General features: G+C 33.6%; 3 protein-coding genes across 13 annotated transcripts; all 3 read left to right on the top strand.

Annotated features, from left to right (window-relative positions):
- The first annotated feature begins 903 nt into the window (after positions 1-903).
- On the top strand, positions 904-6,507 carry LOC120074393 (glutathione hydrolase 1-like). Of its 10 annotated transcripts, none has more exons than XM_039027504.2 (9): positions 904-1,189; positions 1,350-1,454; positions 2,691-3,030; positions 3,873-4,388; positions 4,457-4,692; positions 4,873-5,137; positions 5,246-5,383; positions 5,519-5,788; positions 6,235-6,507. In XM_039027504.2, the coding sequence occupies exons 3-8, from the start codon at positions 2,713-2,715 to the stop codon at positions 5,735-5,737; spliced, it is 1,692 nt and encodes a 563-aa protein (XP_038883432.1). In that variant the 5' UTR covers positions 904-1,189; positions 1,350-1,454; positions 2,691-2,712; the 3' UTR covers positions 5,738-5,788; positions 6,235-6,507. The 10 variants fall into 10 exon arrangements, with proteins under 10 accessions (XP_038883432.1, XP_038883430.1, XP_038883433.1 ...); XM_039027502.2 differs by having other exon boundaries at positions 921-1,189; positions 2,711-3,030; XM_039027505.2 differs by having other exon boundaries at positions 1,006-1,189; positions 2,679-3,030.
- Positions 6,508-7,852: 1,345 nt separating this feature from the next.
- On the top strand, positions 7,853-11,744 carry LOC120073154 (uncharacterized). Of its 2 annotated transcripts, XM_039025809.2 has the most exons (4): positions 8,288-8,573; positions 9,035-9,100; positions 9,236-9,373; positions 10,991-11,744. In XM_039025809.2, the coding sequence occupies exons 3-4, from the start codon at positions 9,254-9,256 to the stop codon at positions 11,477-11,479; spliced, it is 609 nt and encodes a 202-aa protein (XP_038881737.1). In that variant the 5' UTR covers positions 8,288-8,573; positions 9,035-9,100; positions 9,236-9,253; the 3' UTR covers positions 11,480-11,744. The 2 variants fall into 2 exon arrangements, with proteins under 2 accessions (XP_038881735.1, XP_038881737.1); XM_039025807.2 differs by lacking the exon at positions 9,035-9,100 and having other exon boundaries at positions 7,853-8,573.
- Positions 11,745-13,125: 1,381 nt separating this feature from the next.
- On the top strand, positions 13,126-18,714 carry LOC120074641 (RING/FYVE/PHD zinc finger superfamily protein). The gene is made up of 7 exons (XM_039027827.2): positions 13,126-13,521; positions 14,032-14,117; positions 15,343-15,489; positions 15,595-15,703; positions 16,881-17,004; positions 17,392-17,662; positions 18,303-18,714. Exons 1-7 carry the CDS (start codon positions 13,395-13,397, stop codon positions 18,408-18,410), a joined length of 972 nt encoding a protein of 323 aa, XP_038883755.1. The 5' UTR covers positions 13,126-13,394; the 3' UTR covers positions 18,411-18,714.
- The last annotated feature ends 3,783 nt before the right edge of the window (positions 18,715-22,497 follow it).

Raw genomic sequence — 22,497 nt, 5'->3', positions numbered from 1 at the left:
AAAATTGAAGGTGAAAGTAATGTCTATATGCTTGATTTTAGCAAACAAAAATAAAAAACCAAATGGCTATCAAACATGGTGTAATTTTTTTAGTTTCAAATTTTGGCTTAGTTTTTTTTTTAAAAAAAATGGATGAAAAGTAGATAGAAAGTAAGAAATTTAGTAGTGAGACGGGTATTTGTAAGCTTAATTTTCGAAAACTAAAGCTAAAAACCAAATAGTTACTAAATAGAACCTGGTTTTCAAAATCATTTAACTTAATTTTTTAAAATATTGGTGGAAAGTTGATAACAAAATAAACAAATTTATATGCAAAGTAATGTTTATAAACTTAATTTTTAAAGAACCAAAATTTAAGACCTCATTTGATAATCATTTGGTGTTTTATTTTTAGTCTTTTAAAATTAAGTTTACAAATACTCATTTCATCTCTAAATATCTTGGCTCTCTTTTTTTTTTTTTTTTTTACCAATATTTTAAGGATTAAGTTAAATTTTGAAAACTAAAGAATATCGTTTTTAAAGACTTATTTTTTTTAAAAAAATTTGGTTAAGAATTTAACTATTTTAAAAGTATTATATACTTAATTTTCAAAATCCAAAAATAAACAAGTGGAATGGTAGGATAGTAATCAATTGGTTATTATTTTTAAACTTTTAAAAATTAAACTAAAAACACTACTTGCATTCCCTTACATTTTTATGTTTTCTAATTATTTTACAAAATAAGTAAAAATATTAAAAAAGAAAAAAAGAAAAACAGTTTTCTTTAGAACTTTACCGAGAATTCGAGCGTTTCTTAACGAGTGAAAATCATAATTTCAAAAATTGGCTGGGTAAATTTAAAAAAAGAAAAAAAAAAAAATAAATAAAAATATATATATATATATAAAACTTAAAACTAGAAACGAAAAGTCAAATGGAGCCGGAAAATTTTCCGATAAAGAAAGTTCAAACTTTTCGAAGATCCATGGAGATAAAAAGGACTGCATGTGGAAGAATCTGCGAATAACTATCGTGCAACCTTTTTTATTCTTCTCTTATCTCTCACCGATCCACTCAAATTGGGTTGAATCGGACGATCAATGGCTCTTCTCCTCTGGATAATCAGGATCGTAGTTTTAGCCCTTGAAATTTCGGAAAATGATCTGAAACGTACAACTGGAGAAATGTGGAGCGGAGAGTTTAAGGTAAAGTGAACTTAGTATATCCTCTTCAGACAAAAACAACGACCAAAAATTGTCATGAAAGTCGTCGATTATGATAACGATATATCGGTTCCATTCCTGTTTTTCGCCCAATGTCAATGTAATTTCCTCATTGCGATCGTTTTTCTTCTTGAACTGCCAGGGAACAAAAAGGTTGCTGCCAAATAAGACGACGACTAAAAGAAGACGACGACGAAAAAGGGCGGATTCGAGCTGATTCTCTTACTTAGCCAATAAATTATGCCAAGTGAGTCACTGTTTGTTTAAATAATTATGGCAAGTGAGTGATTTCAATTCTGATTCAGCGTGTTCCTTATTATCGATCCATTCTCGCCTTTTGATTTCTGGGTTTTTGTTTGTGATTTGAATCAGAACTCTCCATTTTATTTCATCTTTCTGGTTGGGGGAAAGGCTTTTCCTCAAATTGAACTTCGCATTTCAATTTTCAATGTAAGGAAGATTAGTGTAACTAATTTTCTATAAACCTCAGTTCTTACCATTGAAAATTTGAGTGTAATTGCATCTACCACTATACTTCAAGGGTGGTTTTTGTAATTTGCCCAATTATTTAAAAAGATTGGATGTAACCTACTGTGTATGTCTTACTTTGTGGTCCTTTTTTTCTTAGTTCGACAATTGTGGGATTGGAGGGAAGAATATTCCCCTTTAGGATGGTAATTGGTGTCTGTCTTAGTAGAATAATATAACATTGTAATATTCTAAATGATATAATGTCATTTTTTTACTACATGGCCCTTGGCCAGTCTTTCTTCCTCTATAAGCCTGATTTTTTTCTCTCTTTGTTCATTTGCTCTATTGTTCTAATCATTCTTTCTCTGTCATCTTACTGACTCTCTTAGAAAAACTGTTCCAATTTGTCAACTTTCAACAGTTAGATTCTGCCACATATTATTTTAAAACTAACTACCAAATCAATAATTTCCATATCAAGATCCACTTGGCAAATTTTACTGTCAAATAAACTTCTAAAGCCAACAAATGCACTAAATTCAATCTTATGTTTTGTCGCATGTTCTATTTTCAAAATCTTGTTCTCATCAAGACACGAAGAAAACATGGTCTTACGAACTGTTTTGCATCTTATAGGTGCTGAAATCATTTTATCTTTTTCGCTACTGGCATAATTTTCGAATTCTCTGCATGGGCTGATTTCAAAAACTTCATAAAAAAAATCGAAAACCATATTTTTTGTACCGTGTGCTGTCGTTAAACATGCTTTGACCTGCAAAATTCTAATCATAATCACCATTTTAGTATGTTGCTTTTGGTATAATTTTCAAATCCTGGCCACATGGGCTGAGTTAAAAAACTATTAAAAAAAAATTATAACCATTTTTCTTTACCAAGTCATGTCTTTAAACATAGATTGACGAGCAAAAATATATTAATCCTGATAGTGGTTAGTTATTATTTTTTTTTTCAATTAAACTGATCAGTAATATCCACTAAGTAATCAATACAGGTTTGCATTTGTGGCTGCAGCAATGCTGACGCGGTGGCTTGTAATTGTCCTTGTTTCTATTGGGTTGCTGCCTCCCGCCTCTATAGCTCGACCCGAAGTTATTGTAGCAAGCCATGGTGCCATTGCCGCAGATGATCACCGTTGCTCCAAAATTGGTATGGATGTTTTACGTGAAGGAGGACATGCTGTTGATGCATCGGTTGCTGCTGCTCTTTGCCTGGGGGTTGTTAGTCCTGCATCAAGTGGTATTGGTGGAGGAGCCCTTATGTTGATCAGGTCAGCCAGTGGAAAATCTCAGGCTTTTGATATGAGGGAGACTGCACCTTTGCTAGCTTCTGAGGTAAATTGTATTCCACTTGTTTCCTCTATTTTGTTAGATTTCCAATTTAATCATATTTCGTGGAAAGCACAATCACCATATAATCTTGCTCATTTTATTGTTGTTGGAAATTGGAAAGCTCATATTGTTCATTCATCTCTGAAGTTCAAACGTTGTATAGTGCATTGATAGTCTGGTGGCATTGAGTAATGTTAGTTAAGTAGTTCATAGTTATCATTACAAAGCCTTCTGTTCATGTGGCTAAAGCTTTTGATTCTAATGGGGGCAAGAATGGAAAAATATGGGTGTTTATAAATGTGTTAAGTCCTATCTTTCATCGATTGGAATTGAGAAAATTCTGTCCCCGTTGTTACAAACATACGATTCATGGGGAGATAAAGAAATAAATCGAATCGATCGTCTGTGTGTCACCCTTTTCCAATCCAAGGAAGATGAAAAATCACATATATTAGACATATTTTAGATTTAAATAGAAACAAACCAAATCCTATTTCTTAATTGTACATCATTTTAGATCCGATTGAACTAGGATTTTCCGGATAAGGAATAAACAAACCATGGATAAATCCAAGCGACTCCTTAAATCCAAACGATCTTTTCGGGGGATCGAATTGATTATAGAAACCCGAGGTATTGTGAATTGAACAATTCAGATTTTCAGAATTCTTCCTTTACTCGAGCATATGCTTAAAAGTCTTGTGGGTGTAACTTATGAGTATTAACGTTTGGAAATTAATGAATGATGAGTTCTTACCTATTGGCTGTACACAACCCGATGAACTTCATTCATCCAAAATTCATCATTGAATCAACCTCTTAAATCTCTTTACATTCATATACAGAATATGTATACTGGCAATGTTGCATCAAAAGCAACTGGAGCCCTTTCCATTGCCATTCCGGGAGAGCTTGCTGGACTTCACGAGGCTTGGAAGCAACATGGAAAGCTTCCATGGGCAAGGCTTGTTCAACCAGCTGAACGTCTTGCTCGTTTGGGGTTTAAAATATCTCCATACCTTCATATGCAGATGGTTAGAACAGAATCAGGGATCTTAGGAGATGAAGGGCTCAGGAACTTATTAACATCAGGTGGAAAATTGTTGAAACGGGGAGATGTTGTCCGCAACATGAAACTAGCAAAAACTCTAAGAACTATTTCTAGATTTGGTGTCAAGGCCTTCTATAATGGTTCTATCGGAATTAACTTGATACGAGACATCAGGAAGCTTGGAGGGTTACTATCAATGAAGGACTTGCAGAATTATCGAGTTAAAATAAGAGTTCCCATCTTATCCCATACAATGGGCCTTGATATAATCACCATGCCTCCTCCTTCAGGAGGTTCTGGAGTGATCCTTGTAAGTTTGTTGTCTTTATGAGCAGTTCGGTTAAAAGTTCATTTTAGTAACACCACGTTCTACTGCAGATGCTTAATATTCTGGCTCAATATAAACTGCCTTCAGGGCTTTTGGGCCCTCTTGGTATCCATCGGGAGATTGAAGCATTAAAACATGTAGTTGCTGTAAGGACGAACCTTGGTGACCCCGATTTCTACAATGTTTCCAAAGTTCTTTCTGACATGCTCTCACCCAAATTTGCTCAAAAATTGAAGAAAACCATCAATGACAAGAAGACTTTTGATCCAAGCCATTATGGTGGCAGGTCAGTGCTCCTACATGGGTGGCTATATTACTTAACTTTTCGTCGTTAGTATTTCCTTTATGTCCTCGTATAACTGTAAACATTTTCAAGTGCTTCCCCATCGTTCCAAACAAGACCTTCTATCTCTACTTTCTACCTTTGAGTTGAACCTGTTGGTAACATGTATTCTGTTTTTTACAGATGGAATCCAATTAATGACCATGGAACCAGTCATTTGTCTGTAGTCGATGGAGAACGAAATGCCGTCTCCATGACTACCACTGTGAACTACTATTTTGGAGCACATATACTCTCCCCAAGTACTGGAATAGTCTTGAACAATGAAATGGACGATTTTGCTATCCCTGCTAATGTTTCTGCTAATAAACTCCCACCAGCACCACCCAATTTCATTAAGCCAGGAAAAAGGCCATTATCATCCATGTCTCCTACTATTGTCCTGAAGGTCAATTTTCACTCTAATTTCTTTCATTCACAAATGAACTTGAATTCCAAATGTCACTAGCTTTATAAATGTCTTATAATCGAAGTTTTTCACGAAATTCATCCACAGGATGGTCAACTAAAAGCTGTGGTTGGTGCAAGTGGAGGAGGCTTCATCATTGCTGGAACAGCACAGGTTCTGTTGAATCATTTTGCAAAAGGAATGGATCCTTTCTCATCTGTGATGGCTCCCAGAGTTTACCATCCGGTTTGTTTAATCTAGCTTCCAATATTCTTCCATTTGTTCATCTGATTCAGACATTCTTACACTAATATATTATTAGTCATTTAGAAAGTGCAATCTGAAGTTTGGGAATTAATACAATTTGGTTGAAACGAACAGCTGATTCCAAACATTTTGAACTATGAGAACTGGACAACTGTGATAGAGGACCATTTTGAAGTTCCCGCTGAAACAAGGGCAGCCCTTGCTAAGAAGGGTCATGTCTTAGAAGGGCTTGCCGGAGGGACAATTTGCCAGTTTATTGTTCAAGGTGGTGGCTTGGGGAAGCTTTTTGCTGTAAGTGATCCCAGGAAGGGCGGGGCTCCTGCAGGCTTTTGATTGTTTGGATCTCTTTTACATCTTCCATTTATGTAACTGCCGTGGTAAATGGTGAGTTTAGAACTTTTTAGCACAATCATCTCTCTAATCTATTAGTGAGAAGTTGTTAACACTATAATTCATTATGGAAATAATAATTATGACATTGTATAATATATAAAATATAGGTAAAAGTAGTCCTTAAGTTTTGGATTTAGTTTACATTTGGTCCTAAGTTTTAAAATGTTACGCTTTTACCCCTGTATTTTGAGTTTAATATCTATTTTGATCTTTAGATTTCAAAATGTAACATTTTTACCATTGAATTTTGTGTTTTGTTTCTATTGAGTTTAAAATCTATTTTGATTTTTAGGTTCTGAATTCCACTTGTTCAACTATAGTTTACCATGTGGCAAGCTCTTATTCTTTGTCGTCTTTTTTTTTTTCAATAAAAAAAACGTTTTGAACATTTTTTTTTCCTTGTTTTCTGATATGCTTCCATGTACTACATCTGGCAGAAGCATAATCGATGGTTGCATGGAGGTCGATCGAGATCGGTGTCTGTTCTGGTTCACCTTATGGTCTCTACGGCTCATGCTCGTACTACTTTTTGGCGGGTTGATCTTCTTGGTCTTATCTAATGTGTTTACGGATGTTTTTTCTTTTTGAACTTTACGTTGTTCTTTGATTTGTTGTTGTCCCTAATTTGTGGGGTTTTGGGTTCTTTTCTCTAGCTTTCTACCTGGTGTTTTGCGAGTTTGCATTTATATGGTGGTTTTGTTTTGGTCTTATCTTGTTGGCTTTGTTTTGGTTTTGTTGCCCTGTATTTGCTTGAGTTTTGTTGCTTTGATGCCTTGATCTCGGGTTGTGGAATCCCCTTTGTTCTTGTATAATAATATCACCTATTCTAAAAAAAAATTGGGGTGTAGTGAATCAAATGTATCCAAGTTTTGCTATTCCAATCAGGATATTCTTTCATCACTAGGGGTGGAGAACAAATTGTTTGGTCCACTAATCAAACAAGAACATTTCTTTTTTCTTTCTTTTTTTTTTTTTTTAAAATATATATATATATATTACATCATTTCCATCTTTGACTACAGGTAGTTGTTAAGTAAGGGTGTTCAAAAAGTCCGAACTCGATCAATCCAACTCAATTTATGCAGTTTGGGTTGAGTTATCAACTCATTTGGGTTAGGTTGGGTTGGATTCAAATAAATTAAAATTGTATGGGTTAGGTTGATTCATGGGTTCACATAAAATACCTTAAACTAATTCAAACCAACTCGAATTTATTATTAATTTTAAAAAGTATTTTTTTACTTATGATACTACATATATTGATTTTATTTTGATTTAATATCATGATGTTTTTGGATAATTTATTCTCCAATAACTCCTTAAAATAATATTTTAGCACTTTGATTTTTATAATACAAATTCAAATTGAGTTGTTAATCTTAATTCAATATATGAAAGTAATTAAATAAAAAATTTCATATTAACATTTTGCTTATTTTTACAACAAAAATTTAAATAAAGGATTTGAGCAATCCGAATCAATCCAATCCAAATATTTCATTGTTGGGTTGGATTTGGATTAGATTAGGTTCATTATTTAATAATGGTTGTTGGGTTGGGTTGGGTTTATTTTTCTTCTCTTCTTCTTAGTTTCTACTTTCAACCATAAATGCTGTTGTTTCATGTTTTTATTGATTAAGAATGATAAATTTTATAATAAATAAACATTTTTATAGATTTGAATTAAAATTGAGATCGAAAGACTAGATTTTAATCGAACCAACCTTACCTAAACCCTTTTTCATAGCTAATAATTTAATTTTCTAGTTGTGTAGATTATAACTATGAGGTGATTTCAAAGATAATTATTTTCTAAAATTTTAATATACGCCATTTGTGTCCCCATTCAAAGGGTTTCATACATGAATTTTCCTTCTTTTTAAGACAACATATCATATTTATGATCTTGTTAGGGCTATTGCATATGATCCATGGTTTTAAACTGGATTTTTCATCCTTCCAGAAGATAATTGGGCCAAGGATGACCCTGGGCCTGTTAAGGCCCATACCGCCCTCTTGCTATAAATCTAAGCTCATTGGGTTTTTTCTCAAATTAATTATATCCTTTCATTAATATTTATTTATTATCAACGACGTCGAGATCCTCGTGGACTGGGTCTGATCTGACTATATGGTTTCTTTCTTTTCTTTTCTTTTTTTTTTAAAAAAAATAGAAATAATAATAAATTTATTTTTAATCTGAAGATAAGAGTTGTTCAGAGGCTTAAAGTTGAAGACATATTAAAATTAAAAAATGATTTAAGAGGGGGGGAAAAATGAAAAGAAAGGCGACAAAGACTTTATGAAAAAGACAGTTTTCGTTGGAGCGAGGAAGGTTGTGTAATAAATGGAAAAACCCGTTGCAGAAAAAGTAAAAAGAAAAAAATGAAAGGACCAAAGGGAAAATTGATGAGAAAAGTTATCCGAACCCACACCTGTCCATCGAGGCTCATTGGGCAGCTTAAAACGCGGTCTTTTTTACAAGATTACGACGCTGCCCGATCTGCCCGATACCGGACTGGAAAATTACGGGCAGTCGGTCTCCAGTAATCGCACTCGCTTCTCTCACTTCCCTCTCACCTCTCTCACCTCACCCCCTACCCTTCCCTCTCAACCCTCTGAGTGCCGCCGATAATTCTATATCTTCGTTTCTCTGTGTCTTTTCGATCTCGATCGGACGGTCCACAATGAACGTTGCTTCTCCTGCTTCTTTTCTGTGGTTTTAGATCCCGATACGTCCAGATCTACCATCTCTCTGCTCTGATCTGTCTTCTCGGTACGCTTTACTCTCAATTCTTTGTTGTTTTCCTTCTTCTATCTCTTATCTGTTTTCTTTTCTCTATTTCAGCTCCATCTTTTCTTGTTTTCTGCTGTTTTGCTTCTTCTTGCTTCTTGTTCTTCAGTTTCCTACTGTTTCGAGGTCGTTTCTGGACGTTTTAACTGAATTTTCTGTGGTTTATGGTCGTTTTACTATGAATTTGTAGTTGAATTTCTCGTATATATATACTTTTTTGTCACTTTTGTGCTGGATTTACCGTTGACTTTATCAACACTGGAAATTTTTGCTTCACTCAAAGTCGACGCCTCTTTGCTCGTAAGAGGATGCGTCAGAAATCTTCCTCTTCTCTTTTTTTATGCTTTTTAGAAAAAAAAAAAAAAAAAAAAAAAAAAAAAAAGGTATTTGAATATGTCCTAGAATGAGCCTTTTTGGATTTATTGTCTGTGGTCAAACCACAGGATAGGCGGTAGAAACTACCAAATCAACACGGTAGGGGGGGCTGACTGAGAGACACAGAATTTCCGGTGGAGTTGATGTTTTGTTATAATTTTAGTTTTTCTTTTTTTTTTAACGGCTGTTGAATATTTGGAGACAGATCTGACGGTGACCACCTCTCTCATCATTTTTTTTTTTTTTTTGGCCTTTTGATGCATCTGCAGGGAACAGTCGCCGCGCGAATGGAGATAGCAAATGGTTCAGTAGGTGTCACGCTCGGTGATGGCTCACTGGCATGCGCCAGTCATGGTTTAGCTGCTTTACTGGCTTCGGCTCTGGTCAACACCCAGCGCCTGGCTCAGGCAAGGCGCTCTCTAACCTTTTTAATTACCCTATAATTTCTGAGTTCTATCTGCCAGTTAATGAATGTTTTTCCTTCTAAAACAAATTCTGGTCCTAATATGCGAAGAGTTTGCTGGCTGTGCTTTTCAACTGGGGGAAAATGATGTTTCAAATCGGTTTTTACTGGATGGTTTTGGTGTGTTTTCTATGGAAGAAACCCGCCGGCTTCGGCCAACGTTTTGATGTTGCCGATTTCGGCTGAGCTTTAGTCGCTAAAGTAAGCTGTAGGCTCTGTAGGATAGGTGAGAAAATATCCAACAGATCCACCCACTGCCACACCTTCCATTTGGCTAACTGATTCCCATCGTACGGCTTCGATTAGATTATTTTGGTTGATTTTTTCAACAAACAAAATTATTTTTATTTTTATTTTTTTTACGAATTATAAAATAGAAAGTTGAAAACTTGATATTTATTTTCCAAAGAAATTACTGTAATCACGCGTCGTGGGATTCTTTTGGATTTATCTTTCTCCCTTCCTTTTTCCTATTGGGCCATCATTCAATTGACCCCACTTGATGGGTTCGTTGAGGTGTGATGCTAAATTTACGGAAATGCCCTCAACCGACAACTTGAATAACACGCCACATCCCTCTTTTAATTCAGTGGTTGAGGATACTATTGATTGACACGGAATTTCAGCTTGGATTTAAGAATAGAATAAATAAAGTATGCTGCGAAATTTATTCGTTTGATGGGAAATTTCAGTAAACAATTGAAAGATAGGGAGATGTCACTTTTTTTGTTGGAATATTAAAGCTTTGGACTTGGGCTCGAATAATTCTTCGAGTATTTGCGACTTTTATGTGGATTGTTGGATTTAGGAAAATTAATCTTAATACGTGGTTCCGAGTGCTCAAAAGAATCATCTTTTTGCATCTTCCTATATCTATTTCTAGCTTGATAGTGTTCGGCTAGTTGTGATTGGGAGTGTATTCCCTTCCCACCATCCTCTGCCTTTCTGCTTCTTAATGGATGCCATTTATGACATCCAATTGATGTTGGCGATTGCAATTAGCGGGCAATTTAGACGTTAAAGTGAGTTCTTTATTATCACATTGGTTGGTGACCAGATCCCGACAAGAAAAGACAAGGGCAAAAATAAAATAAACTGAAAATAAAAAGTTAAGGAGATAAAAGTAAAAACAGAGATTGCCAAGAGACAGGGGATGCCAACAAATGTACGCCCGCCATACTATTCATTTCTGTTAACATGTCCCATCATATTCCTTTATAAATTAAATAAGTCCTTATCATCGTTACTAATTATCAAGTTTTAAAATTATAAAACAAGAAAACCAGAATTAATTGTGTGGTATTACTGTCAATTTGACTTCTTAAATGGTATAAAATCAGGTGAACTGGCAGCGGTTACGTTGTTTTAGCATTAATGGTTTCATTAAAATCTGTTGCCTACCATGTTGAGTTGAAAAGTACAAGGAACTTAGAAACTGATAGTTCTTGTGTGGTTTCTGTGTCTGTTTTTCTTGTTTGTAACTACCATTTGCAAGTGATATTGTTGGTCGCTGACATGCTTAACCTTATGGACTACTGTACTCTTGGAAATTTTGTTGCAGGATCCCCTTGGGGCATTTCTGATCAATCCTGGAATGAAAGGAGATAGTCCCACCCAGTGCCCATCATCCACACCACTTGATGCTGAAGAAGATGGCGACGACGACGACGATGGAGATGGAGATGGCGACTTAAGTGAAGGCGAAGGTGAAGAGGATTTATCATCTGAAGATGGAGATGACTACACCAACAACCTCAATGAAAATAATAAAAGTAATTCAAAGAAGAATCCGGAGGGTGGAGCTGGTGGGGCAGAAGAAAACGGAGAGGAGGAAGATGAGTTTGATGGGGAGGAGGATCAAGATGATGATGGCGATGACGATGATGATAACGATGATGGTGATGACGACGATGAGGATGATGATGGTGATGAGGATGATGATGGTGGAGAGGACGAAGATGAAGTAGCAGATGAGGAAGAAGATGAGGAAGAAGAGGATGAGGACGAAGACGAGGAAGCACTCCAGCCTCCCAAGAAGAGGAAGAAGTAAAAATTAGGGAGATGAAAAAGCGGATATAGACACTTTTCATATGTAGCTTTGATCCCCGACTTTTGGGTTTTTTTTTTTTTAAATTTTATTTTAGCTTCTTGAGGACGTTTGTTAGGATGTGTTCCAAATTAGTAATTATGTCTCCGCTGCATGATTTTAGAGTACCTTTGAAACTTTTTTTTAGCTGCAGCAGTGATAAACAGCGATTAGTTTCAATGCTTTAGTTAATTTGATAATGGAAGGAGTTCACTTTTCGCTGGCCAAATCTCATTGTTTAAGAATTCTCTGGGTATTTTTCATTAAAGTGGAAAAATAAGATAAAAACAGGTCTTCGGATTTTGGAAGTTCACCTTTTATATATATATTTTTTCTCTTTGATAATGGAAGAAGTTTACTTCTTGAAGTTTTTTTTAATGCTATTAATAAATATTAAAAAATGCTGAATGATCACAAATTATATGTTAAATAGTTTGACCTTTTTTAACAAATTTATAATATAAAATAACTTATGTGACAGCAAAAATAACTAGCATTATACAAAACATTGTTAAATCTAACAAGTTCGTTAAATAGATATGTTCTATATGTATGCAAAGCACCAAACAAATAACCTTTTATGAAGTTAGTGGACTGTTTGGAACGTTGAGATGATATAGGATGTGGAAAGATTTGATGTCTGGTTCTGATCCAGTATGAACGATCGAGTATGTTCAAGCACTGAGATGATATATACGATACATGAAAAGAAAATAACGGTGAGATACGAAACACGTTTTGAAAATGAGTCCACAAACAATTAAAATTGGTGAGATAAGATAATGGGCCTCCAAATACTAAGATGATATAGGATGTGGGGATATACCATCTCATGTTGGGCCCCCTAACAATCTCTTAAGGTTAATATAAAGCAAAAAGAGTAAATAGTGTTAAAAAGATATTTTGCAAAAAGAGTAAAGTGTAAAAAAGATGTTTTTGGTCCCTATACCGTTATTAGAGTAACAAATTGATTTCCAAACTTTAACATGTACCTGTTTAATTGTTATACATTCAAATTTATAATAATTTATTCTCTATGACAATGTATTTATAAGCTAATTTGTCACATAAGAAAGATTCATACTCATCCTTCGTAGCATTTAAAAGATATTAACTAAGGTTGCATTTACCACAATTGAAACATAATCTATCAATGGTAAAACAAAAAGTGGACCTTAGCGGATTACATTTGCTATTGTTTACCTGTAATTTATAATCGTAATGAAATGTGAGACTTGTCTCCAAATTTGTAACCAAATCTTGCAATTTAACCGAGTAATAAAGGATGCTCAATCTAATTGTACTTGAAAATTACGTATGACTCACTACCTTTACTGTTATCGTTAATGTAATCATAACAGATATTATTATTATAGCATAGTAACATTATGATAATCATAAATTTGTCACATTTACTATATTACCTTTATCATTGACCATAACAACAATGGTAATAATAAATATAAAAGATTTGTTATTCCAAGTAAATGCTATAAAAAAATAATTCAACTATATTTACGATTCAACATCAATTTTCATTACGATTTATTAAATTGTCATGACTTTGATGGGATAGAAATAAAAATGACTTCTAAGGAAAAGGTATAATTAGAGGATAAGTTAGTCAAAATGGAGAAGGCTGTGGCCATTTTGGGAAGAAGGACATTCAACCACTTTCTGGTCTCCACTTCTAGACCATCTCTTGCTTTCTTCTTGCTTCACCATAATTATTCTCTCACAGTTTCTAAATCCTCTGGGGGTACCCGCACGAAGGGGGAGACGGCATATACATGGAGATGTCCTATTTCTTCTTCATGTTCTCCTAATTCTCCTCCACTTTTTTCGCCCATTTTCTGTGTTTTCCCTTTCTTAATTCCTAATGGCGGGTCAACCGTCAGATTCTTCCCCTCTTATTCCTCCGGCGCCGATCAGCGACCCCAGTGAGATCGACCTCGAAGCCGGCCAAGGGGAACAAATTCAGTGTAGAATTTGCCTCGAGACCGATGGTAATTTGACATTCCTTTGTTTTTCAGTTTTTTTCCTAGGTTTCGACTATTTTCCGACGGTTGGTGGGGGTTGTTTTCGTTTGGGCATGTTTTACATTTTCCTTCTGGGAAATTCATATTCGATAGGTTTTGCTAATTTGTTCTGCTTTCTTTTTAATCAATGGCTCAATGTAGCGTTTTAGGCAAAGTTTTTTGGACCTAGAATCACAATATTCCAAATTTACGGTGTGTTTCTTTATGATCGAAGATTTTTTTTTTGCAATACCGTGAGGCTTGAAGTCTAATGATTAGGTTCTTCGATGTTAAAAATTTGATAAATTGACCGGGTAACGAGCTATGTTAACTATTGCAGCCCCCGCCCCTCTCCCCCACTTGGCATTTGTGTTTTAGAATTTTTTAGAGTTGACTGTTCATTTAAAGTCTAGTATAACGGTATAAGAGGGTGCTATCACATCGGAACCATGGGAGTATTTTAAATTCACCAATGTGCTTGTTTCGTTACCTAATCAGGTAGGGATTTTATTGCTCCTTGCAAATGCAAAGGGACATCAAAGTATGTTCATAGAGAATGTCTGGATCATTGGCGAGCCGTGAAGGTATGAATGCTATCTGGACCTTGTGTACTTATGTAAATTTAACTCTGGCATGTTAGCGTTCTAATGTCGCTTTCAATATGCTTAACTGTAGTATAAATGCTGTGTAAATATGGTCAGAGTGAATTATTATGTTCCTGGTTGTAGATATCATTTGTACCGGTCATCTATTAATTAGAGTCATACATCCAAGATGATTGGCAATTGCGTTTGCTGTTAATTGTTACTCCTTCTCTCTCTACTACTCGCCCGTCGCCTTGATACCTCTGAATGTTGTTGAAGAGGCAAAAGTTGGTAGACATTTTTCTTATGCCTTTCATTTTAAAATATTGATTGCTGTTGATAGGTTACTCTTCTCCTTTAGGCCCTCCAACGTTAACTTGAATATTGATGGTTTCAATGTTAGTTTAGTTGTTGTGAATGAATTTTCAAATAAAGTTGCTCATAATACACCCCTGAATTTGCATGATTATATTTCTCACCTTAATGACTAAGTTTAGCCTTAACAAGTGATTGTTAAGATACCTAGTGTTGGAATTCTTTGAATTTGTTTGTTGGCGCTTCGAACAGCCAAGTACGGGGGTCTTGCTGACCGGTCAGCAAGTCGGGGTCTAGGGGCGACGCCCTCGAAACCTATTCAAAATTCGTATTTAGCATATTTACTTATTTGTAGTTATTTACGATTATGACCCTAGGGTTTAGAGTAGTGCGCTATATAAACTCTCTAACTCTTAGAGACGCCGTTTTTTTGCTATATTCTGAAAACATTCTCTCTAATGATATTGTTCTCCTTCTACTCTATGGACGTAGCTAACACACCGTTAGTGAACGACGTATATCTGTGTGTTAATATTTTTGTACATTTTTGTATTCTTTAATTGCCGATTACGTAACACCTAGTTTAGCCTTAACAAGTGATAGATATCTTTCATTGCTTAAGAGATTTACTTGTATTTTGGCATCATTAGCTCTGTTCTCCTTGCACCAGCATTATTGAAATTTCAATTCTATCACACGGTTAACTCTAATTTAGGGTCATCAACAAAATAAAGAATATCCCTACTCTTGGGTGGTATTTGTATCTGCCTGCACCTGTCATATTGGCCTAGTATTTACAGTCTCAGTTTTATCTTCTTAGACTGGTCCTATGTTTATTTAGGAAAAGAAAGAAGGAAATTACCATAGCCATCATTTAGTTACATTTGGTCATCTGTGGTTAAAATTGCAGGAAGGGTTTGCTTTTGCTCACTGTACCACATGTAAGGCCCCTTACCATTTGAGAGTACATGCCGTTGCTGACAGGAAATGGCGAACCCTGAAATTTCGATTTTTTGTGACTAGAGACATTATATTTATATTTTTGGCGGTTCAGCTTGTAAGTTTCATGTTTTCTATTTGATTTATTGTTAAATCAATTTATGTTGTAGCAGTAGTTATTTTGTGTATAATAATTTCTATTCCTTTGTTTATCTTTGTGCAGGTAATTGCTTCTCTGGGATATTTGACATATTTTGTAGATGGTTGTCAACATTACTGGCTTCGTCTTACTTGGGATTTTGATAGCAAAATTAGTTTTTATTACATATGCGGTAAAATCTCAATAAGCTGATTCAAGCTTTGCATGCACAATTTATGTTATAGCAGTAGAGCATAAGCTTGTTTGGCCCATAGCTACAAGCCTTTCGTCTTAGTGACCTTGTTTGCTGGTCTTTTTAGGGCGCTTCTGACTTTTGTGCGTTCTTATCAAGAGAACTTTGATGACAAGTAATAATATATCATTTACTTGATTGATTCTAACATTTTATGTACTCTTGCAGTGTGCTCTAGTTAGAAAGAAGTTGCTTTTAATTTATTTAACAAGTATTTTAAGAATTGATTAGCTACTAGAAGGGATGTATCTAAAATTGCAAAAGTTATTGTAGAAGTGAGAAGAATTTTTGAGTGGTTGTCTTCAGAGAGATGCTAAAGACGAGAGAAAGTGTATACTAGAGGAGTGTCGAGAGACTAGGGAGAGAGATTGTCTATGGAAAAAAAACCAGTGAGATAAAGTGTGTAGAGAGAAGGGAAATTTTTCGTGCTTTCATTGAAACTAGTGTAAGCTAATGAAAGTGCAAGGCCAAAAAACAACAGCTGAAAAAACGTGCTGATTACGTTATGGCGAGATTTGATTCATATCGTTGTTGAACCTCATAAGAAGGAAGTAATAAATGGATTATGGCCCTTTACTATAATTATAATAAGAGTTCTATAATAAGTCAACTTGAAATATGCCTATAAATTTTAGGTTAAAATACCATTTTGGTCTCTATATTTTGAAGTTTGTTCAATTTTAATTTTGTACTTATGTCCAATTTTAGTCTCCATTACTTTCAAGAAATCCTAAATTTAGTCCCCAACTCCCTACTGCTTGTTTATTATTAATTTTTTCAAAAACTTTATGTTATTTATTAGCATTTTTATTATACATTTAAAAACATATTCACATTATTTCCTTGCACTGTATGAAAATTATTATTATTATTTAGCCAATTTCCATAAAAGTCAATTTTGAGGGACTAAATTTTAAATTTATTTAACGTACAGGGTCTAATATTGAACCAACTCTCAAGTACAAGGACTAAATTGTCATTTTAACCTAGATTTTAGTTCTTGATGTTAGATGCTATTCTGTAATACAAAATAAAAAGAAATATTTCAATTTATTTATTACCACTTCCAGTAATCTTTCAATTTTGTTTTTCTTAGTCTGCGTTATTTCCTATGCAGGAGCTTTATTATTTTTTGCATTGCTCGGCTTATCTGGATGCTTCATCACTTGTTATGATCGGAGAGTTAGAAGTGATTTGGCTCAACCATGTAGAGAATTGTGTCTATGTTGTTGCCACCCTGGGTATAAATCTATTTTCGCAGTTTCTTTTGGAATTATGTTCAAAATTTATTATTTTCATATCTTAACAATGTTTGTTGAGGAGCTTAGGCTCATTCTTTGGCGTAACTGCTTTCATGCAGTGATGATTCTCTAACTCAACTGATTTTTTTTCTATTCTGCTTCCCGTTCCATTGTAATCGAAAGAATATTGCTGGAAATATAGAATATCCAATATTTAGCCAAGCTAGGAATTATATTTTAGATTGATGACAAAAATCCTTGTCAAAGCTCTTTTTATCTTTCTCTATCAAATTATAGAATATAAACGTTGGAAATATTTAGCAAACGTTAGTATTTTTAGTTTATTTAACCGCCTCAGGTTTTCATTTGTTTCTTCTATCTTTCCAGACTTTGCGCCGACTGCCATTTACCTGGTACTCTTTGTATGTGGACTGACTGTACCACTTGCTTCGAAAGTTGTGGAAGCATAGCAACTGAATGTGGATGCCTAGGAGGTGCTGGTGAAGCAGGATTGCCATTATTATTTATAATGGCCTTAGTTGTTCTTGGTTTGTTCACAGTGATTGGTATATTCTACAGTGTCTTGGTGGCTACCATGGTTGGACAACGAATATGGCAACGACACTATCACATACTCGCAAAAAGAATGCTAACAAAGGTGAGTTGGTTGATCTCTTTTGAGCTGCGCTTGTGCTTAACTTTCGAACACTGAGCTAGGAGAGTAAATACTTGAATATGGCTTTTTTTCTGTACACTAGACTAGCTGTTGACATAAACACAACCCACTAAAGTTGGGTGAGTTTGAGATTTCATTTTGAAAAATGTATTTTTAAGTGAAGCATTTATTATGTAAGCAAAACTAATTAAATGTTTCATCTAAAAACACTTTAAGTGCTTCTAATCTACTTTTATAACTTTTCAGACAACGTGTGATAAGTGTTTTGAATTGGTTAATAGTACTTTTCAAAAAATTTACTCAACCCTACGATTTAAAAGAGAGCCAAACTATTAGAAAATGAATATGAAAGTCAACATCACGGATGAAGGTGGATGCCCTTCAAGCTGGCCAAGCACATCCATTCACGAGGGGTGTCTTATTGGTCTGTGGGTTGGAAAATGTTGGACATGACCTCCATCTTTGGGGGAAGAAAGATAACAGGAGTGGGGGACATTAATGGTTCAAAACCAAATGCTATTTTCCATCTTTGGGATGGTATTGTGCTATGCTTGAATTGTCACTTATGAATATGTTGGTTTTGATTGATTACCATCTTTTGAAACGTTTTGATTTCTTTCAGGAATATGTTGTGGAAGATGTTGATGGGGAGATGACAGGATCTGACTGGTTACCTCCACCACTTCCAGCAGAGCACGTTCAACAACTGAAAACTCTTGGCCTTTTATGAAATGAAATGGGTAAGTTATCATTTTGTCCTGAAGAGCACCTGTTGAAGCTTGAACTGACCATATGCTTTTGCTGCTGAGTTGCACTTTTTTACTCTGGACAAAGAAAGTCTTATACATATGCTCACAAAATATGTCACAGCCTCTGCTTTTCTTCTGTATGTTAGAATGGCTAGCTTTTGTCTTATCCGTGTGAGAAAATGGGAACGAATTTGAATACCAAGAAATCAAAACTGACAAAAGTCTAAAACTTTATTATTTTAACATTTCTCTTACAGAGTATAAAGTGTATTTGTGAATTGACTACTCTTTCTCTTCCGTCTTCCTCTTTGATTGAAAAAAGAAGAAATAGGCACTTTTTTTTTTTAATCTTTTTTTAAAAAGAACTAAACTTTTCTCGGTCTGCAGGAATATATGTATTTTTTTAGTACAATTAGAGATAAAAGGGTTTAAACGACAGATCTCGCGAATTTTTTTTTTTGTATTCTTCTCTTCCATTTGTCAAAAACCAAAATGATGATGAGTATTAATATTCTTGCCGATGAAAACGACACTATAGTAAATATTAAGCACGTTTTAGGAATAAAATTGGGCTTCTTTTTATTATTCTTTTTAGTTTCAAAATTTTCACTGAAATATGTTTTCGAAGATTGATCATTACTCACAAGATTACAAGGAAAGTCGTTAAGACATTAATTATTAACTATAACTACATTGATTTATTTTTCATTATAAAGCATTTTTTTTTAAAGATGGTTTAAATTAAATTAGCACGTTTTTTGAAAATTCGTTCAAATAGTTTTTTTTTATCTATCTCGGACGGGATTGATACCGAGATTTAGTTAAAATTCCATTTTTCTTAATTTATCGATTGTTTTGAGCCTGGACTTGCTACATACATCTCGCTTTATTATACCCAAAATTTGGGTAAAAAAATAGAAATATTATATAATCTTTCACACTATCAAATATTACAAAATGTGAAATTTTAAAAAGATAATTGGTAAATTATTTAGATAATCAGTAAATTAATTTAGAAATTCGTGTAAATATAGATTGAAAGTAAAATTTGTAAGATTTTATATAAGATTTGGGAACTGTTGTAAGAGAAAATTCAAGAAATAAGAGTTGGTATAAAATTTGGAGAGATCGCATATGATTTGAAAAAATTATGTGAATCTCCCTATTAATTTCGCGCAAAATAACATCGAGATTGTATATATTTGGACTTTTTCGGTGAAGTCTTGAGCATAATTAACACTCAAATTCCATATATTTGAGTTTGTCGAATCTCGAGCCAGATTATTCTATATATATCCCAAATCTTAACCAACCTTGCAAAATTTGATCTTTCTCCAAATTTAAAAATGGTGAATCAATTTGAAAAATCTATTTTGATAATTGGAAAACTTATTTAGAATTTTGGAAATTCATATAATTGTAAAAACTCGGTGTGTAATCAGGCGACATGTTCCGAGAAGTTCCAAAACAATCAATAAGTTAGAAAAAGTGATTTTTTTTACTAAATCTTGGTGGTCGATCTCCCCTGAGAAAAATTATTCTTGTGATTTAAAAAAAAAAATGTTAATTTTATAAGGTGAAAACTTAAAGTGTGACAATTTTTCCAATTATTAAAACTCCAATCAAATTCAATTTTAATATACATATTGCAAGAGTGAAATTTATTTGTAATAATAAACGGAAAATGAATACATATTAAAAGAATATACTGAATGTCTGTATAATTTATGACAGTCTTCTAATTATTATCGTTAAAATATGATTTTATATATAAGCTAACAACATGTATTTGATTTAAATGATCTAAAAGACTAAAAATACGAAGTTTTTTTTTTTATATTATATTTATTTAGTATATATATAAACAAAACAAAATGCGTGGAATGTCACCGCCCGCTGCTTGGAGACAACCTGTAATACGGTGCCACGTATTCTGCATAAGAAATTAATCGTATTTGTAGGGTGAAATTAATAATTAATGTGAAGGACATATAAAAATTAGACACGTATTACTGACATGAATCTGATGTGTTAGCGTTGTCGGTGATGTGGTTTTGGTTTTGAGATCAAAACCATTTGCTGAGTTTGGCTGTTTTGATTATCGAAAACCACTTTCTTTTTGCCAAAGAAAAGAAAAAGGATTAAGAAAATGGGTCCCCAAGCAACTAAACAAACAAAGAATTTGATTCTTGCCTTAAAAGATAATCTATACCCATTACCCAAATAGTAGGAGGAAGAAAAAAGGAAAAATTGCATGCTTCTAGTTCTAAATTGTTGTGAACTTGAAAAACACAATCGAAATGAATATCAATAAAATATAATATAATATATTAATAAAATAAATAAATATTAAAATAAATTAAACATAATATATAAATTAACGAAATATAAAATAAGAAATTTCTATAAATTCTCCACTTTCTCCAATTTTCTTGGATTTTGCCCAACCTGTGTGGATTACATAGACACTAATAGTGCACAAACACTTTGGGAAATGGAGATATGACACATGGTCAATGGATACTAAGTAGGAGCATCTAATAGACATCTATTATCATAATATTTATAATATTCTCCCTTAGATGCCCATTATATATATGAAATATGCGTCATTAAAAACCTTACTAGGAAAAACACAATAGAAAAAACCCTAGTGAAGGAAAAAGCTTAACACAATAGAAAAAACCCTAGTGAAGGAAAAAGCTTACACATTTCATATAATATATACTCCTAAAAAAGTACAATATATTTACTCCCCCTCATGATAACATCACTTAAGATCTCTGAGTTGCCGCATTCTGATGTTGTGCACCGATTTCTCAAACGTTGTGGTTGGTAATGATTTTATAAATAAGTCTACAAGGTTATCATTGGAACAAATGTGTTGTACAATGATGTCGCCATTTTTTTCAAAATCATGAGCATAGAGAAGTCTTGGTGAAATATGCTTTGTTCTATCTCCTTTAATATATCCTCTTTTAATTTAAGATATGTATGTTGTGTTACTTTCGTATAATATTGTTGGAAGATTTTTACTAGAAGACAACCCACATGTTCCACTAATGTGCTGACTATTGATCTTAGCCATACACATTCTCGACTAACATCGTGAATTGCAAAAATTTCAGCATGATTTGAGGAAGTGACAGTTATGGTTTGTTTCACTGATCGCCATGATATAGCAGTTTCTCCACATGTGAATAAATAACCTATTTGAGATCTAGCTTTGAGTGGATCAAATAAAAATCTAGAATCTGCATAACCCACTAGATCAAAATTTGATTTATTTGAATAAAATAAATCCATGTCGATCGTTCCTCAAATAAAACAGAGTATATGCTTAAATCTGTTCCTATAATTATTTTTTGTTAGAGATAAACTATATCTTGCTAATAAATTTGCTGAAAATATAATATCTGGTCTTGTATTATTAGTAATATACATAAGTACACCAATTGCACTAAGATATGGTACTTTAGGACCAAGAAGTTCTTCATTATCATCTTGAGATCGAAATATATCTTTCTTCACATCTAGTGAACAAACTTCCATTAATATGTTCAATGGATGTGCTTTGTTCATATAAAATTTTTTCAAAACTCCTGTATAAGTTAACTGATGAACAAATATCTCATTTGCTAAATGCTCAATTTGCAAACCCAGACAAAATTTTATTTTTCCAATATCTTTCATCTCAAATTCTTTCTTAAGATATTCTATTGTCTTTGAAAACTTTTCAGGAGTTCCAATTATATTTAAGTCATCAACATATACAGTTATAATAGCAAATCGTGACTGCAATTTTTTTTTATAAAAACACATAGATATATTAGATTTTTTTGATGTCATTCTTTGAACAAATATCCATTCAGGCAATTGTACTATATTCATACTGATTGTTTCAATCCATATAGCGATCTCTATAACTTTATTGAATACAATTCATGGGAAATGATTTATATGTTTCAGGTACATTGAATCATTCTGGAATTCTCATATAAATATCATTACCAAGAGATCTATATAAATATGTTGTGACTACATCCATAAAATGCATGTCCATATTTT

This window comes from Benincasa hispida, chromosome 3 (assembly GCF_027475165.1).
Source record: "Benincasa hispida cultivar pf3 chromosome 3, pf3_genome.v1.1, whole genome shotgun sequence".
NCBI lineage: Eukaryota > Viridiplantae > Streptophyta > Magnoliopsida > Cucurbitales > Cucurbitaceae > Benincasa > Benincasa hispida.
Note: the sequence above shows the minus strand (reverse complement) of the source record. Positions and strands in the feature narration are given on the sequence as shown.

What these genes read in the sequence shown, in the direction of transcription:
- LOC120073154 (XM_039025807.2), top strand. Translation starts at nt 9,254, where the DNA reads ATGGAGATAGCAAATGGTTCAGTAGGTGTCACGCTCGGTGATGGCTCA. An exon ending in ACACCCAGCGCCTGGCTCAG is followed by an intron (nt 9,374 to 10,990) that starts GCAAGGCGCTCT and finishes ATTTTGTTGCAG; the next exon opens with GATCCCCTTGGGGCATTTCT.
- LOC120074393 (XM_090311539.1), top strand. Translation starts at nt 2,238, where the DNA reads ATGTTCTATTTTCAAAATCTTGTTCTCATCAAGACACGAAGAAAACAT. An exon ending in AACTGTTTTGCATCTTATAG is followed by an intron (nt 2,315 to 2,690) that starts GTGCTGAAATCA and finishes TAATCAATACAG; the next exon opens with GTTTGCATTTGTGGCTGCAG. An exon ending in CACCTTTGCTAGCTTCTGAG is followed by an intron (nt 3,031 to 3,872) that starts GTAAATTGTATT and finishes ATTCATATACAG; the next exon opens with AATATGTATACTGGCAATGT.
- LOC120074641 (XM_039027827.2), top strand. Translation starts at nt 13,395, where the DNA reads ATGGCGGGTCAACCGTCAGATTCTTCCCCTCTTATTCCTCCGGCGCCG. An exon ending in AATTTGCCTCGAGACCGATG is followed by an intron (nt 13,522 to 14,031) that starts GTAATTTGACAT and finishes TTACCTAATCAG; the next exon opens with GTAGGGATTTTATTGCTCCT. An exon ending in CTATGTTGTTGCCACCCTGG is followed by an intron (nt 17,005 to 17,391) that starts GTATAAATCTAT and finishes CTATCTTTCCAG; the next exon opens with ACTTTGCGCCGACTGCCATT.